Source organism: Prionailurus viverrinus, chromosome X (genome assembly GCF_022837055.1).
Source record: "Prionailurus viverrinus isolate Anna chromosome X, UM_Priviv_1.0, whole genome shotgun sequence".
NCBI classification, from domain to species: Eukaryota; Metazoa; Chordata; class Mammalia; order Carnivora; family Felidae; genus Prionailurus; species Prionailurus viverrinus.
Window position 1 is genome coordinate 102,326,887 of NC_062579.1, and position 15,954 is coordinate 102,342,840.

At 40.9% G+C, this 15,954-nt stretch overlaps 2 protein-coding genes across 3 annotated transcripts in view; one reads left to right on the plus strand and one right to left on the minus strand.

Moving 5' to 3' along the window:
• On the minus strand, positions 1-14,169 carry RAP2C (RAP2C, member of RAS oncogene family). 2 transcript variants are annotated; one of them, XM_047844192.1, is made up of 4 exons: positions 13,875-14,169; positions 13,593-13,753; positions 10,867-11,177; positions 1-2,485 (listed from the first exon to the last, which is right to left on the minus strand). In XM_047844192.1, exons 2-3 carry the CDS (start codon positions 13,665-13,667, stop codon positions 10,899-10,901), a joined length of 354 nt encoding a protein of 117 aa, XP_047700148.1. In that variant the 5' UTR covers positions 13,668-13,753; positions 13,875-14,169; the 3' UTR covers positions 1-2,485; positions 10,867-10,898. The 2 variants fall into 2 exon arrangements, with proteins under 2 accessions (XP_047700148.1, XP_047700147.1); XM_047844191.1 differs by having other exon boundaries at positions 13,593-14,169.
• LOC125157068 (atherin-like) overlaps positions 13,864-15,954 on the plus strand; it is a 17,840-nt gene continuing 15,749 nt past the window's right edge. The window contains exons 1-2 of the mRNA XM_047843297.1: positions 13,864-13,944; positions 14,090-15,384. Coding sequence (XP_047699253.1) covers positions 13,864-13,944; positions 14,090-14,857 — 849 coding nt within the window. The 3' untranslated portion in view covers positions 14,858-15,384. The remainder of the gene's footprint in view (positions 13,945-14,089; positions 15,385-15,954) is intronic.

Sequence of the window (15,954 nt, forward strand, 5' to 3'; positions counted from 1 at the left end):
TCAGTAATACAGATGTCTATTTTATTAAAAAAGTTACAAACAGGTGGACTGCAGGGTCATCTTACAAAATGACAAGAATGAAATCTATTGGAAAAATTTTACTTTTACAAATCTTTATAGGTCATTGTTCAATGCTTGTACTTGTTACTTGAGATTTTTACCTTTCATTGATAAAGTTACAGTACGTTAGATCCATAATAGGTTACATGATTTTATTTGCAGAGCCCTACTGCAGTGATTTGAACAACTCCTAAACGGATGCCATAGTAAAGACGAGACATATATTGCATTTAATATTAATTTATTATCCTAATAAGCAACTTGACATGCAATCTATTGAGGAAGCTAAAATAACTTTTGGTCCCTTTTCTTAAAATGTGCTGAAGAAACCGCCTTTAAATCACTTTCCCCTGATTCCTGTGATCCTAAGTGAATTCAAGATAAATTTGTTGCTGAGGTCAATGCTGTGGGGGGAACTATCCATAGGAAAGAAATACTGGATATATAAAACAAAATCCATCTGCAGAAAATTTTAAATCATCATGAATTATTTGATTCCTTCAGAATTTCACACAGCTAATAACGATGAACCATGATCACTTAACCTACTCTGAACTGTTTGGTTTTAAGTTTGGTATTAAAGTGCAAACTTAAAATAGGTATTCATTTCAAGCAGTTTATAAATAAGGAACAATGTTTCAGTTGCTTCCACCCTTACAATCTCACCATAAAATTCAAAATCTAAGATCAAAAGTTCGCTTTGAGGGAATTTGATTAGGAATCAAATGCAACACGATTTTAAAAAAGGAAATCAAAGTTTAATCAATTTCTACGCAATAATTAATGGTCATGCTGACCAATAAATCACATGAATGTAGATATCACTTTATTGGAACATCACACACAATATAAATTTAAAATTGCCACACCCTTCCATAAACCATCACTGCATATATTAGAGCTTTCCTTGACAAAGTTATTGAGCTAGTATTATAGATCAAAAGTATAGTTTTGGTTTTTTGTTTTGTTTTTATTTAGAAGCATGTTCAAATGACTAAAGCTGGGCTCCTAAACTCGAGAACTTTGGTGCAGTAGGTGAGCTGCAGTTACTAACTTCTGCAAATTAAAAGCACACAACTACAACCAAATAAAAACCCAACAAGAAAATACTGTCAAACTTACAAAATTTTAAAGTCCTTGCTAGAAAAAGCGCTTGTGGTCAAGATGTTAAAACTGAACCAAAAGATTACTCTTAAGAAAGTTTCCTTTCTGTTTCTATACCTGTGTTACTGTTAAAATGTTCAAGTATTCAGACAAAATGTGCTGATTAGGTAAACAACATGGAAGGCAATGGCTATTAGAAGCACATTTGGAAAAAAAAAAAATCCAAAAAACAAACAAAAAGCCCAGAGACTTGGCGCTATCCTCTCCTGTTACACAGATTTTTGTCTCTACTACGAACATGCTTCTTGAGAAAGAACTAAAAAGCAACTGTGATAGTGCAAGAAAACTTTAACAAATATTGCTTTAAACTATTATTCAGAAAGACAAATATTAAGAACTAGAAAGCGTATATGATTTTATTTGAATTCAATTTTACATGTGCAGAAGTCTACTAGATGTCAATTACAAGCCTGACAGGCAAAGCTGAGCGATCTCTGTTTAGGTATACAATTAATTTACCATGGATACAATATCCCTTTTCAAAGGCATTGCTAAGTAGGTCATAACTAAATTTAGAACTTCACAGAAAGGAAAATGTTACTGCTGCAATTCGATGCTGTAAATGAGATTAACACATGTGAAAACCTAATGGAATCAAATGCTTAACTCTTCAGCTAGATGCTCTACAGTCAATTTCAAATATCAATTGTAACTTTCAGAACATGTTAATTACAAAAACACATCACAAACTGCACTTGAAGAAAAGGGATACTCCATCCATATAGGTAAAACGTGATCTTTAGTTTCTTTTTACAACACTGCCACACGTAAACCAAGTCTCAAAGTATTAACCAACCATTTAAAGGAGAAAGATTTTACAAATAGAATGAAGCACTGGTGCGAGGTAATATACAGAAGTAACCATTTGTTTAAGGCTCAATTTTTTTCTCCATTATAACTTTCTTTTAAAAGGCATTGAGTAGGTAATACTGAGTTTGAGTATTTAATAAATACAAGTTGAGAAACTGATTAAAGAAATCAATTAAAATATTAAAAATTAATTCTTGCATATTAGCCATCAATAAGAACTTAGAAAGCTACAAAAGGACTGATTGATAAAGAACAGATTTTAAACATATGGTAAACGTGCTAAGCATTCCTGTTGAAGGTCGATGGATCTTGAAGGCCAAAGACCTTATGCACTTAATTAGATGTATGGCAACATGCTGTAATAGAGACAGGTTTACCAAGGCTCAGTTCTGCAACCCAGGTTGTAAAGTTCTCCAAAGCAGCATCTGTGCAAATTTCCTCTGAGTTTTATCTGCAATTAAGATTAAAACGTTGTAAAAAGATAGAAATATAGATCACAGTTTAAAATGAGAACACTGACAACAGGTCTGTATACACATGGAACCGGTACCAGAATAAGTATCTGAAGGTGGAATTTCACTGTGTTCCCCATCAGTTTCAATTAAAAAGTGATTTTATGTGGTCAAAAAAAGCCACTGAGGGGCGCCTGGGTGGCTCCGTCGGATGAGAGGCCGACTTCAGCTCAGGTCATGATCTCGCGGTCCGTGAGTTTGAGCCCCGCGTCGGGCTCTGTGCTGACAGCTTGGAGCCTGGAGCCTATTTCAGATTCTGTGTCTCCCTCTCTCTGACCCTCCCCCGTTCATGCTCTGTCTCTCTCTGTCTCAAAAATAAATAAACGTTAAAAAAAAAATTTTTTTTTAAAAAGTCACTGAAAATTAGCAACAGACACTAATGACGCACTGGATATAGTCTAGTGTGTGTATGTAACTCTGGCTTATTTTTAAATAGGTTATTATACTTTATACAATATCCACAATGTTCTTACTGGTTTAAAAGATTTTACAGTATAAAAGTGGCAGATAGTACTTCTACTTGGAATCTGATTTCTTCATATTTGTCATGGGAAATGGCACTAGAATTAAATGCATATTAATTATGAGCAAACTTGACAGTATGCACAACTTTTCAAAGTTTAGGGTTTTTTAGAAATTTTAAAATAAGAAAATGCCATTCCATCACGGTCTAGCTATTGAGCACCTCCTAAGTGCCCTGACTTGGGTTAGATGCTAGGTGACAGCAGTTCAGCGGCTGCCATTCCGGCTGCCCTTTTTTCAGACATCCCTCCCCCCCCACCCCAGCCACAGGCATTTCTATGATCGGGGTTTCTCTGTCTCTACTCTTACAGTTGATATACTTCTGCCCTTCTAATTAATACCGAGGGAAAAGAAAATCTATCACTCAGACACCAAGTCCTTTAACTGTGTTGGATCATCAAATGGCTTCAAAGGGAGTAGAATTACATTAGTCTTTTAATGTAAAAAGTAAAAGTTGTTAAATAAAGCCAGAAACAAAGAGCAGAATAGGGACTATGAAAGAATGCTAAGTGAAACCAATTTAAGATCATCTAAAGGCTCTACCAATATTTATACCTGCGTAATTTTAATTTCATATGACACCTACACTTCTAGTAGTGTCCAAAGAGCCTGAGAGAACTCTTTATTAGCAGCTATACCATAAAAATGACTTTTAAAGAATGTCTCTCTGCTTATTGAAATTCTGCCACCTAAACACGTGAGGAAAAATAGAAACATTTGCCTCCTTTGAAATTATAATACATTTTTTTCCAATTAAAATTAAACCTTTTTTGCATCAAAGTAAATTGTTAATTAGGACACTGGTTACTGAACCTTGAGCGAGTCCAGTTTCCTCCTCATCAAAATAACCATAAAAATTCTTTCCTCAAGGACTGTGATAAGTGTCACATAAGGTGATATGTGACAGCACCTTACAAAGTATGCAAATGTCAGGTACCTCTCCTCATTTCTCGACTATGTTATAAATTCTAGAAGACCAGAATTATGTCTTTGATATCCAGACTAAAGACCTCTATATTTTGTAGCCTTGTTTGAATTTTTATACCTATTATGAACACAACAGCATTTCAATATATATACGCATTTCAATGGGAAGACTTTTCAGTAATTCAGACTAGACTTTTCTCAACTGATCTCCATTAATACCATTTGTTGTAATTTTTAATCTACATTTTTCAAAATAAATTATAAAGAGTTTGAGATTTTCAAATATGATTACGTCTCTTAAATAGTGAAAACTTGTAATATATGGTGTTTTAATAGCTCAGGCATTCTCTGAAATCAAATAGAGGACGTAGTAATTATTTGTTTCTAGCCAAAATAAACACTAAGAATACAAACTGGCTTATTAACTGTAATCGACATTAAATAAAAGGGGATACATACATCATTTCCCACCCTCTAAAAGCTTAACATTTGGTCCATCCACATTCTGCAGGATGACAATACTCCAGTGAAATCAAGAGACCTAGATAAATCTCAGGTGAGACTCAACAATATTAATATGAGGCACACCATTAAACAAAGTATTAATACCAGCTATTTTTCAGAAGAGTAATAAACTTTGATTCTTTGCAGTAATAAATCCTGAAGCAAAAGCTTGCATTAAGCAGAAAGGACAGTCTCCCTCAGATTAGAATTTCACAGAATGCGAAATATAAATGTTATTGCTCCACACTGTGACAGGAAAATTTTCAGTGTACTAACAACTCTCATTCATTTAAAAAACATTCCAGAAGCTTTAAAGGCAGCTGGTCAAACTCATACTTTTGAACTCCCAGGATATCACATCCAGACAAGTTGCAGAAGTAGAACTTGCTGCTTGTGAGACAGAACACAAGTGATCCTTGTCCTCAACTCTCGAGTTTCCAGCAAGACACCCAACAAATCTCAACTCTGGAAGTTTCTGCTCAAACTCTTGTTTAACTGGTTTCACTTTTTCACTTTCTTTCTAAATTAGATTTTGTTAAGGAAGAGTGCACGCACGCGCACGCACACACACACACAGTCTGAAACAACAGTCCAAACCTTTTGCTCAAGAAATTATGAAACAGGGTCTACCAAGCAGGGCAAATTGGTACCCGAGAGTACCAAACACAGAACTTAAAGAACAAAGATTGTTATTTCTGTCAGCCTGAAGAAAGGGGAGATTCTTGATTCCAGACCAGCACATCATTTCACGTGGCAGCAGAATGCCTGGGATATTAACAAAGACTCCTGAAACGCATAGCAGTCATAGAATGTCTTTTTAGCTTGGCTAGATTTACCATTTCTAAATACAATGGTATTTCCTAGCATTCTTTTTAGCAACTATCAATGTGCAACCATAATCAATTTTAATTTTTTTCCAGTTTTAGACATGTGATATTCTGGGGATTTAACTGAAGGAATTTTTTTAAGAAATGAATTTCCCATCACATTTTTTACTTGGCATTTCTATATCCAAGTTAAATATCAGTTATGTTAGCAAAACACTAGGTTAGAATTCTGTTGATAGATGTTATGTTTTTGTTAAATATCTTGTTTCTTTCTCTAATTTGCATAATACTCATGAAACTTGTTGGCGGGTAGAGAGGGGGACTAGGTCACTAGAAGTGTTCACCTGTCATCCATTAAACATAAAGAGCACAGGCTGGAACTATGGCATCGCATCTTTGAATGAAAGTGGAACCATGCTTTTAGGAGAATATGCACTCTAAAAGTTTATGGGAAACCAAGAGTAGAAAGGAAGGGATGAAATATTTTTCTTCTGTCCTAGACCTGAAGTCTCCTTAAGTTTAAATTAAAGAATTCAATTCTGAGATCTCAAGTAGTAGGACCTGTCCACTGCTAATAAGCAGAGTGTGAGCCTAATGATCTGATTCCTACTGCCAGCTTCGAATTAAACCAGGTAAGGTACTACTCCCCTCGACTCTAAACAGCTTTTTCTGAACCTGATGCTCTTACAACTGTGGCTAACCAAAAGAATTTGTGAGCATGTTTTTGGTAGGGTAAGTTTTTCCGACAGCTGACAGGACTTAAGTTTTTCTTGGTGATACTATCTTCTGGATTTTAGAATTCCACCCAGAAGTAATCCCACGAGGAGAATCTTTCCTGTAGTATGGCTAGAATACTTCCTTGGTGGCAATTCTCCAACTCTATGATGCAATTTTTGTTAATTCTACTGATGGTTCATTCTAAGCCAGAGAGGTAATGGAGTAAAACTGAATGGCTCATATGCATTTCATTCTGCAATAAAAGCCTAATCTTGAGGTTAAAAGGAAGCAATTAAAGAGGGAACAGATATACAAAGAGTCATTCTAATCACCAGACACCTCCACACCCAGAGCAGGTCTAACTAGGCATCTATTTCACACTGAACAGTCCCAGACCATGAACCTTTTGGCAGGGACAGGGGGTGGGGGGTGGTCTGGGAAAATTAGCAGAGGCAGAAAGGATGCTTTTACCCCAGGTCCACTGACTGCAGTTCCTTAGGGCACATACTACCCCCCAAAGCATGCTCCCTGCTCCATCCAGGGCCGGGCTCTATTTTGGCTCACCATGTGAGCTGGATGACAAATGAGCATTTCAAATAAGCTGTTTTCCTTACTCAAGGTGATATGCAAAATAGGGCAGGGGAAAAAAAAAAAAGGAAGTATCTAAACTGTAACTTCTGCAACAGAATTCCACCCCAGTGTTTTACTGATACGATTAATATTTAACTTGGATATGAAAATGCCAGCATTTGAAAGTACACGATGTAATTTAATTTTCATGATTTTCCCTTTGCCGTTTGCTAAATCCTCGACATATCATATCTAATTAAAAGCTGGGGGAAAAAAAGATTAGAAACAATTCTGATTCCACATATTTATTTTAAAAACCCTGAAAATGCTAATTAATCCCATTGTGTTTAGAAATGGTAAGGCCAGCTAGACTAAAATGACATTCATAGATAGTTCAGCCTTTCAGGAGCCTTTGTTAACATCCCGGGCATTCTGCTGCCACGTGAAATGATGTGCTGGTCTTGAATCAAGAATCTCGCTTTTTCTTCAGGCTGACATATATAATGAACTGAGGGTGACATAAATAATGATCTTTGTTCTCTCAGTTTGATTGCTGGTGTTTGGTACTCTTATGCACCATTTACTCTCTTTGGGAGAACCCATTCCATAATACCCAGAGAAAAATAGGATAAAATCTTGCAGGAGACCTTCAATCTGTAGTGAAGAACACCTTTTTTATTCTGGTTTTCTTTCTCTCTCCCTTTTTTTTTTATACCTTTCATCAATACTGGACTGAGATACAGAAATCCTTGAGAAATAATCTTTAAAAAAATTCTATTTGCCAAAAGGTTATTTACCAAACTGTCACATTTAAAGGATAACTTTATGGCATTTCCCACCTTCCTTTCAGGGAATCAACAGACTACTAATTTACAATATTATTTTGCCCCTTTTTGGCATTCCTTCTGTTTGGAAGTCACCTCTACCCCCACCCCCACCCCCTCCAATCCTACCCATTCTCTAAGACTTGAGTCAAATGCTACTTGTGCCCCAATCCCTCTAAATCGGTGGTTCTTAGCCAGGGGTGACTTTGCCCCCTAGGAGACATTAGGCAAGGTTTGGAGATATCCTTGCTTGTCACAACTAAGGGGCGGGGCGAATGCTACTGGCATCTAGTAGGTAGAGGCCAGGGATGCTGCTAAGCATCCCACAATGCATAGGGCAGTTCCCATAACAAAGAGCTCAGAATACTGAGAAATCTCCTCTAACTGACCATAGTCTCTCCTTTCCCTGAATGCCCACAGCGCTGTGATTTGCTTCTTTTATAGTATTATGGGATGATTAACAAAACACCCATCATTCTCTAGAACAGTAGAGCAAAAGAGCCGATTGTCAATTATTTACAGCAATATACAGAGGAGCTATGATGTAGTTAATAAAGACAAAACAGGGCTTCAACGCTGACGTGGGTTTCTATTACACTGCTCCTGCACAGTAAAGAAGTCTCCCAAGGCCCTTGATGGCAGGCTCCTGGGGTAAGGAAACCCACCACGAAAGCAGCACATAAAGAATCTGGGTATCCAAAGGCACTCTAAGACTCCTGCCAGCAGGAGGGTGAAAGGTGAGGAAACAATCCTGGGAGCCATGCAGATAAACAGGTGTTGGGCAAGAGACCCAAACTGAAGGTGACCCAAATTGAAAGGTGGTTAAGAAATAAACATGAGGAGGGGCGCCTGAGTGGCTCAGTCGGTTGAGCGTCCGACTTCAGCTCAGGTCATGATCTCGCGGCTTGTGAGTTTGAGCCCCGCGTCGGGCTCTGTGCTGACAGCTCAGAGCCTGGAACCTGCTTCGGATTCTGTGTCTCCCTCCCTCTCTACCCCTCCCCCGCTCAGGCTCTGTCTCTGTCTCAAAAATAAACAAACAAAAAAATAAATAAAAGAAAGAAAGAAATGTGAGGAATTCTCAGAAGCAATTTTTAGAGTATTACAATTTTCCCTTTCAATTAAGAGCAGCCAACTTACAACAATCACAGGAGTCCTCCTGACTTATCTGAATATTATCATTCCTCACCTGGACAAAAGGTACTCTTCTAAGTATTAAGGACAAACATTTCTCAAGTCACCTTTACTTGTCAAAGTTTGATCTTCCGTCTAGATCTGGGACTGACAGACGTCAGAGCTCCACAACTCAAGCTGCAGGACTCAGAATCCATCGCCTAGTTTTTAGATACATTAGTGAGCAAGCACAACCACAAAGTTTACAGGCCTCAGGTTACAGATGCCCATACACATCGATTCAACTTTACTTGATTTCAGGAAAGAAAATGCATATAGTGTGCTTTGTTCTAAAAGATCTTGCTCAGGGAACTTCCTCTGATATTTTCAGACACTCAGCTGATGAGATTTTTTTTCAATGCTCACACCTACAACTGTGTATTCTGCTTACAAAAATGAAAACCAAGCAAAAAAATCACACAGACAACTTGCCTATTATTATAAAAAACGAGCAATTTTTGGTGTATTTTCTTGTTTTTAGTACATTAACAAAAAACAAACACAGTTGGCTTGAGATATAAAGCAATTCAATTTAACCATTCCCGTAGGTAACCAAATGGATTCAAAGCCATTTAGATCGCAAGCTGCAAAATGGAATAAACCTAAAGAGAACAGGGAGTAAGAAAGATCTAAAAATCGCTCTGGAAATTATCCATCTGCCAATCGGAATTTTATTCAAAGTTTACTTCCTGTAGCTGTCTACATTAATGATGCAAAGAAAGCTGGGAACATTTTGTGGGAACCGGTTAATATTTTATAATGGTGACAACACTAAAATGTGTACACTTGTGTCATTTGGTCAGTAAAAAGTGTCAGAGGGAGAAACAGAGTGTAATGGTGAAGACGCAGTCACCACACAAAACTTGCTCAAACTTGAAATCGGCTTACAATTTAGGAAAGATTATGGAAACACGAACACAGGACTCAATCCCCTACATACGTCTGTTCCTGCTTCAAAAAACTATACCGCAAGTGTGATGCCACCAACCAAACATGTGCTGCAGGGAGTCTGAACGGCGACGCTGTAACAGAGGTGGCTGGGTAGAAGAAAATATATGTGTTCTCATCATATTCCGGTATGCTAAAAGGCTGGTGTGTGAAAGCATTTGGAATAAAGCACTGCTGTCATCCTTCATTTTCAAAGGTGACACTACCTGACAGAGGATCTTGTCTGAAAAGATAAATTAGGGACCGTTACTCTTTTCTCCAGGGAGCATATATAAGCCAGACCTTTGATTAGGAATCATCACTGCAATCTGCAATGCCTGCTGCCATTCGCAGCACTGCCTCCTAGACTTGAGGTCAGTCTTGGCTCCAAGCAATCAATTCCATTCCTGAGACTGTAAGGCCAGTCTGGCATTTGCTGTGGCTTCCCAGTCATCCAGGCTATTGGTTGTTTTATCTTATTATCTAAGTGTTACTGTCTAAGTGGGACTATCTACACAATGATAATCTAGGTTAAGAGATCGTGATGTGAATACAATAATCCCACTTAAAATGCTCAATAACTTTTACATAACCTTGCTTTTTCAAAAACTCATTTAACAAAACTTTTATGAAGTTATCCATGAAATGTTTGAAGGTTTTGTTATCGTTCCAATCAACTCCATCATTTACTAAACTAAATAAAAATGTTGCCTGGGCTTGGGTGCGTCTCTTCTAACACATTGCAGATGATTTTACCAGACTCTCATTTGGGCCATACGTTCATAATGAAGTCAAGATACATGTGGCACTGTAATTTGTTATTATCAGAGGTCACTTAAGTCCCTCAAGTGCAAGGTACAGATGAACTTGATTAAATAATCATCTTGTTATATCAAGCACTTGGGTGATTAGTAAATTGATGATTTCAATTACAGCAGCTCTCTAGCCTGGGACAGAAAAGTGTAGGAAACCTAAAACTAATCACGTTCTGAAATTATTATTGGATGTAAAATCACCAGAACAGGGGAAAGGTGTAGCATCCTTTAACTCACTCCACCCCAAAGGAATGTTATCAATGAAGCAGAGAACATTCAGTTTTAAAAAATAAATCTTAGTGATAGAAATACATGCAATTTCTTACCTTCATTTTGCTTATCTGTATCTGTTTTATTTTCTTCATTGAATGTTGACTATTTTGTGCTAAGGGAAATGTTATTTTAAAAGCAAAGAGATTGAAGGTAGCACAATGTGTATTAATATTAACCAGCTTTTTGTTACACTTGATCAAAAACAATACACTCTCTGGCTCATAAGCTTCCGTCAACAACTAACCTGCTCGGTATGGCCATGATTGAGGTTCTTTTTTACTGGACAACGCAAGTTGTACAACACTGATCTTGCTTCTCCGGCAGGGATGAATAGTTCATTTGCCTGACGATCTCAGCAAAAAGTTCATCCACCATTGATTTACTTTTTGCCGATGTTTCCATGAAAGGACAGCCCCATTCTTGAGCCAGAGCTCTGCCTTCGGAAGACATAACCTCTCTTTCTGGTTCCAGATCCACTTTGTTTCCTACTAGGATTAGTGGGACTTTTTCATATCTCTTCACTCTGACAATCTGATCTCTCATTGGCTTGATATCCTATTCAAATGATCACAAAAAGAAAAAAAGTCATGCAGTTTGCATAACCATAACAGAAGTTATTACAATATCACAAGATAATAACTCCTCGGGAAGTACAGAAAGTTTAATCCAAAATAAAACCATACACCTAAACCGAGAAAATGTTATTTTCTCCACTGAGGTAGGAACTAGATAATCTCCACAGACCTCAGCTGCTGGGTTGCTGTCTAGAATATAAAATGTAGGCTGCACACTAACTTTAGGACTCATTGAATCCCTTCTTTCCCCCAGTCTATGCAGATTTAAAAAGTTCCCAAATATGAGGAATCCATTTGTACAGAAGGATGTTTGGCTAGCTCCTTAATCCTCCCGGCTTGGCATCATTCCTGAAAACACCTGTTATACCAACACAGGACTGCAGCATCTATGCATTCCTAGCCATTTAGCAAGAGTGTTTGAGAGGAAGTGTTTCAGGTGGGAACAAAAACACTGGTGCCTAGAAGACCAATTCAAAACAGATTCATACACTTAAACATTTTAGGCCTTTATTCCAGTAAAATCAGACACCTTAAAATACACGAGAAACGAATGTAACAGTGAGCAGCAGCTCCTGGGAGAGACAAACGTACTGAGGAGTCTGGGCGGGAAGAAAAGTCATACTTTTATTTGCCTATGTTAGGTTTTACAGCTTGAATTTTCCTCCGACTGTCTCTAATTACAATTAACTAGGAAAGATAAGAGCCTCAGCAATTCGCAGGTAGCATCAATTTTTGGGGGGGTTATTGATTTACGGCAATTTCATAGATTTAATACTAATTGTACACTTTAAAAATTTTTTTCATAACTTAAAAGGATTGACTTAAATATTAAACGTGTTTCATTTGAATAGTTACAGTGAATTGAGTATTCACATGCAAGACGAAGGAAAAACAGACAACTGAAAATTTATGAAAACAATTATTTCATGTTTGCAACAATTTCATTTGCTCATGTTATCAATTCCGTCTTCCAGGTTAAGCTTTTTTCCCTGTGTCCTTATGGAAACCCAAGTTCAAATTAGAAACCGAATGTATGACATTTAGGCTTGCAAGAGTTTAAGTCTCTGCTGAAATAATGACAGTTTTTCACTCCCTATTTATGCCTATAAGAGAAGTAGATATAATGGAAATCATATGAAAAACCCTCCAAAAGGCTTCCAGCCTCAAGAGAGTCAGCTAATAGAATAACGAATCTCTAGAGGATCCTTTAGAAAGAAAATGCCTGTCAAATAGCACCTTTGGTACTTTCTGGGGAAAAATGCTTTTATGATACTATTACTGCTTTGGAATTCAAGCCTACATAAAAAGTACTTTAGTTTGGTCACAATACTTATTATCTGTGAGGAAAAATATCCTGAAGTTGCTATATGTGGTTACTGGAAAACTTCACTATAGTACTGCAATTTAAATACTAAGAAAAGTGGAATTAGCACATTGTATTCGCTAGAGCACTTAACGTCTCTTAAGTAAGCAACATTAAGCACATACCTTTAAATGCAGAAAAAAAATATCCATTTCCTAAATCAATGGAGGTCAATAGAATGGGTCAATATGAGGTTATTTATTTTCAAGGAATAAATAGCAACATTTACTGCATCTCTTAAAATAATGTTAAACTTTCAGTCGGTCTCCCAGTGAAGGACAGGGCAGATATTCGGAAGAAACTGGACCAGCTCCAGCTTGGCCACCCAGCCAGGGTTAGAAATCTGCACTTGTTCAGTGTTCCCAGATCCACATATTTTGTATAAATATAGTTAGTCCGTGTTATCAGAAACAACTCGATCAACTGCAGGAGCGTCACTGCAGATTTTTGTTGGTTATATTCTAGGTACCAGTCTTTTCAATTAGTAACTTTCCTTCACACCCGCAAAGTAAAATGCCTAGAAGGCAGGTCTTCGGTTCTTCATCTTGCACCACTAAGATTTATGAATCTGGTTGAGAAACTTGGGTGAGAACAGAGGAAAAGGTGGGGAAGGCAGCCACAGAGGAGTTACAAATACCGGCTCCAAATAATTTTCCTTCCAAAGTGCCCTATTTACCTGAGACCGTCTCTTAAACGTTGCTGTGTTAAGTACGTTAATCAATACTTGTTGAATTGAACCACCAATTTTGGAAGGTTCTACCCCAGGCTAAACACAAACAGCCCGACCTATTCCTTTCTCACTTTTCCTGCGACTCAGAAATAACTTTAGAATATTTGTTGACGGTTGTTACTTTAGACTCTCTATAGAAACAACCCGATACTTTTCCGTGCCAGAAGTAACCTCAAAAATGCGCCATGTCTAACTTTTCAGAAAGCAAAACATAGTCATTAACGCACTGCTCAAGCACACCAGAAGTAAATGTGGGATCACCACACCCCCTTGTAACAAATTACAAGACTCGGTCTGGTTACCTGGAAAGACTGTTGATTAACCAGGCTATAAACCAGGATGAAACCTTGGCCGTTTTTGATGTAGAGATCTCTCATGGAGGCAAACTGCTCAGTGCCCGCGGTGTCCAGAATTTCCAGCACGGAGGGGGAAGAGTCCACTTCGATCTCTTTGCGGTAGAAATCTTCAATGGTGGGGTCATATTTCTCAATGAAAGTCCCGGTGACAAACTGCACGGTGAGGGCAGATTTGCCAACCCCTCCGCTCCCTAACACCACTACCTTGTATTCCCTCATGAGTCTCACCTTCAGCAACTCCTACCAGAGGGAGGGAAAAGAACACCCCGCTAGCTGCGGCGGCTCGGGGAGGCGGAAGGTGGGCGGAAATCTGCGAACCGGGGAGGAGAGTGCGGAGAGGCAGAGGGCCCGACGGGGGAAGAAGAGGAAGTTAAAGGAGGGGGGGAGGGGAAAGAGCCAAGTGTCGGGTGGGTGGGGATGGGACGGTGATGCCCTTCCTATAGGAACTGCGGCCCAGGCAGGGGGCGTGGGGAGGAGGGCGAGCCCGGAGGGGCGGAGTGGGGAGACGCGCCGCGCCCCCGAGGGAAGCGGTGGGGGCCGCGGATGGGGAGGCCCCCGCGGCCACGGGCGGCCCGGCACCCCTCCCCCGCCCTTCACACAAAGGGGCCCAGGGACCCCGCTTCCTGCTCGCGCCGCCGGGCCGGCCCGGGCCTGTGGGCTCGGCTCCACTCGCTGCCGCCCGGGCGGGTCTCTGGGCCGCGCGGCTCCCGCGGGCGTCGTCCGGCCTGTGGAGGGAGAGGGGGCGCGTTACCCGCCGCCCCCCCGCCCCAGCTCCCGCCCGGACCCGGCCGCCTCCGCCAACGCCGTCGCTTACCCCGCAGTCCGCACCCGCCCGGCCGCCCCCCGGGAGGTTCCGTCACGCCGAGGCCATGGCCAGCGGCCGGCTCCTCCGTCTCACCGCCGCCCCAGCACCGCTGCTCGCGGAGGGGAAAGGGGCGGGGGCCGTCCGGCGGCGGCGGCGGCGGCCACTCCAGGCGAAGCCACCTCTTTTTTTTCCTCACCCACCCCCCACCCCCACCCCCCCAGCACACACCCGGAAGGGTTTCCCTGACACACTGGCTGAGGTGCCCCAGTTCCCCGAGACTGGCCGGGATCACTTCCGGTGGGGAAAGTCCCACCTCTCCGGGGCGAGCCGGGTGGCGCTGGGGCCGCGCCCTGCCGAGCGAGGCGGCCGGGGACGCTCCCGGGTCGGGGCCGCGGCCTTGGCATAGGGCCTCGCTGAGGAGCGCCGGCGGCCTCCCTCTCCCCGCCCGCTGCCGCCGCCGCCGTCCCACCCCGAACCCGCTGCAGCCCCTGCGCGTCTCCGCGGCCTGAGGACTCGAGCGGCTGGTTGGCCGGAGCTGGAGGGCCGGCGATCATCTAGCCGCCGGGAGAGCGCCAAACATCCCTGGACTAGAAGTGACGAGGAAAATAAAGCAGCCAAGAAAGTTTATTCTCTTTGCTGGTATTTCTTCCACTTGACGCTTGTCTGAGAAACGCGTGCGAACTCCCTCTAGACTTCGCTATTGCACGGCTTTCGTCGGTGATGGCTTTTACTTAGCCGTGCCTGACAAATCATTAAACACACACGGTACTTTTAGCATCCGGCAGATCTGCTCAACTCCACCAGCAAATGCCAGACTCACCCCTTTCCTCCGTATCACAAGGCTCAAAAACAACAGGACTAGAAATAGACTTTATCTGACAGTAACTCAGCTTTGCCCCCCTATTTGATTCCAACCGCTACACAGCAGGAAAGGTAAGCAACGCTCAGGGAACCGTTGATTGGAAATGTTTCAGGCCGACTAACTGCTTTGAATCTTTTCTTACACGCATGCACTGCAGTTTGCGTGGCTGGCTCTTCCACGCTGAAGTTTGTTGTAACGGTCATCCTTCATGGTCATTGAAACGCACAAGGGAAGGACTGGTGTTAGACACTAAGTTTCTATTTTTAGATAAAATTGTTACTTCTTTCCTATCTTTCCCTCTGCTGACTTTCTATTTGTAAACTTCGTGTCAGCTCCACAGAGCCCCGGGGCCAGAAGGCTAGGTTATATTACAGGCACGTCACTCCCTCTTTGATTCAAGCATGCACCCAGAAACCTGAGATACTCGGTGGCCAGTCGAGTTAAATTGATTCCAAATTCCCTGACTTGCAAGCCCCCACCAGCCAGACCCTGTACGAAGAGATTTATTACCAAATCCGAACTGGCAGACATTAGAAAGCAGGCAAATCACGGTAGTGTGAAGTTCCCGCTGGGTCTTTCGCGGAGGATTCCCCAATGTCACTTACAGTAGCCAAAGGACGGTTTAGTTCAATTTCTCCTCG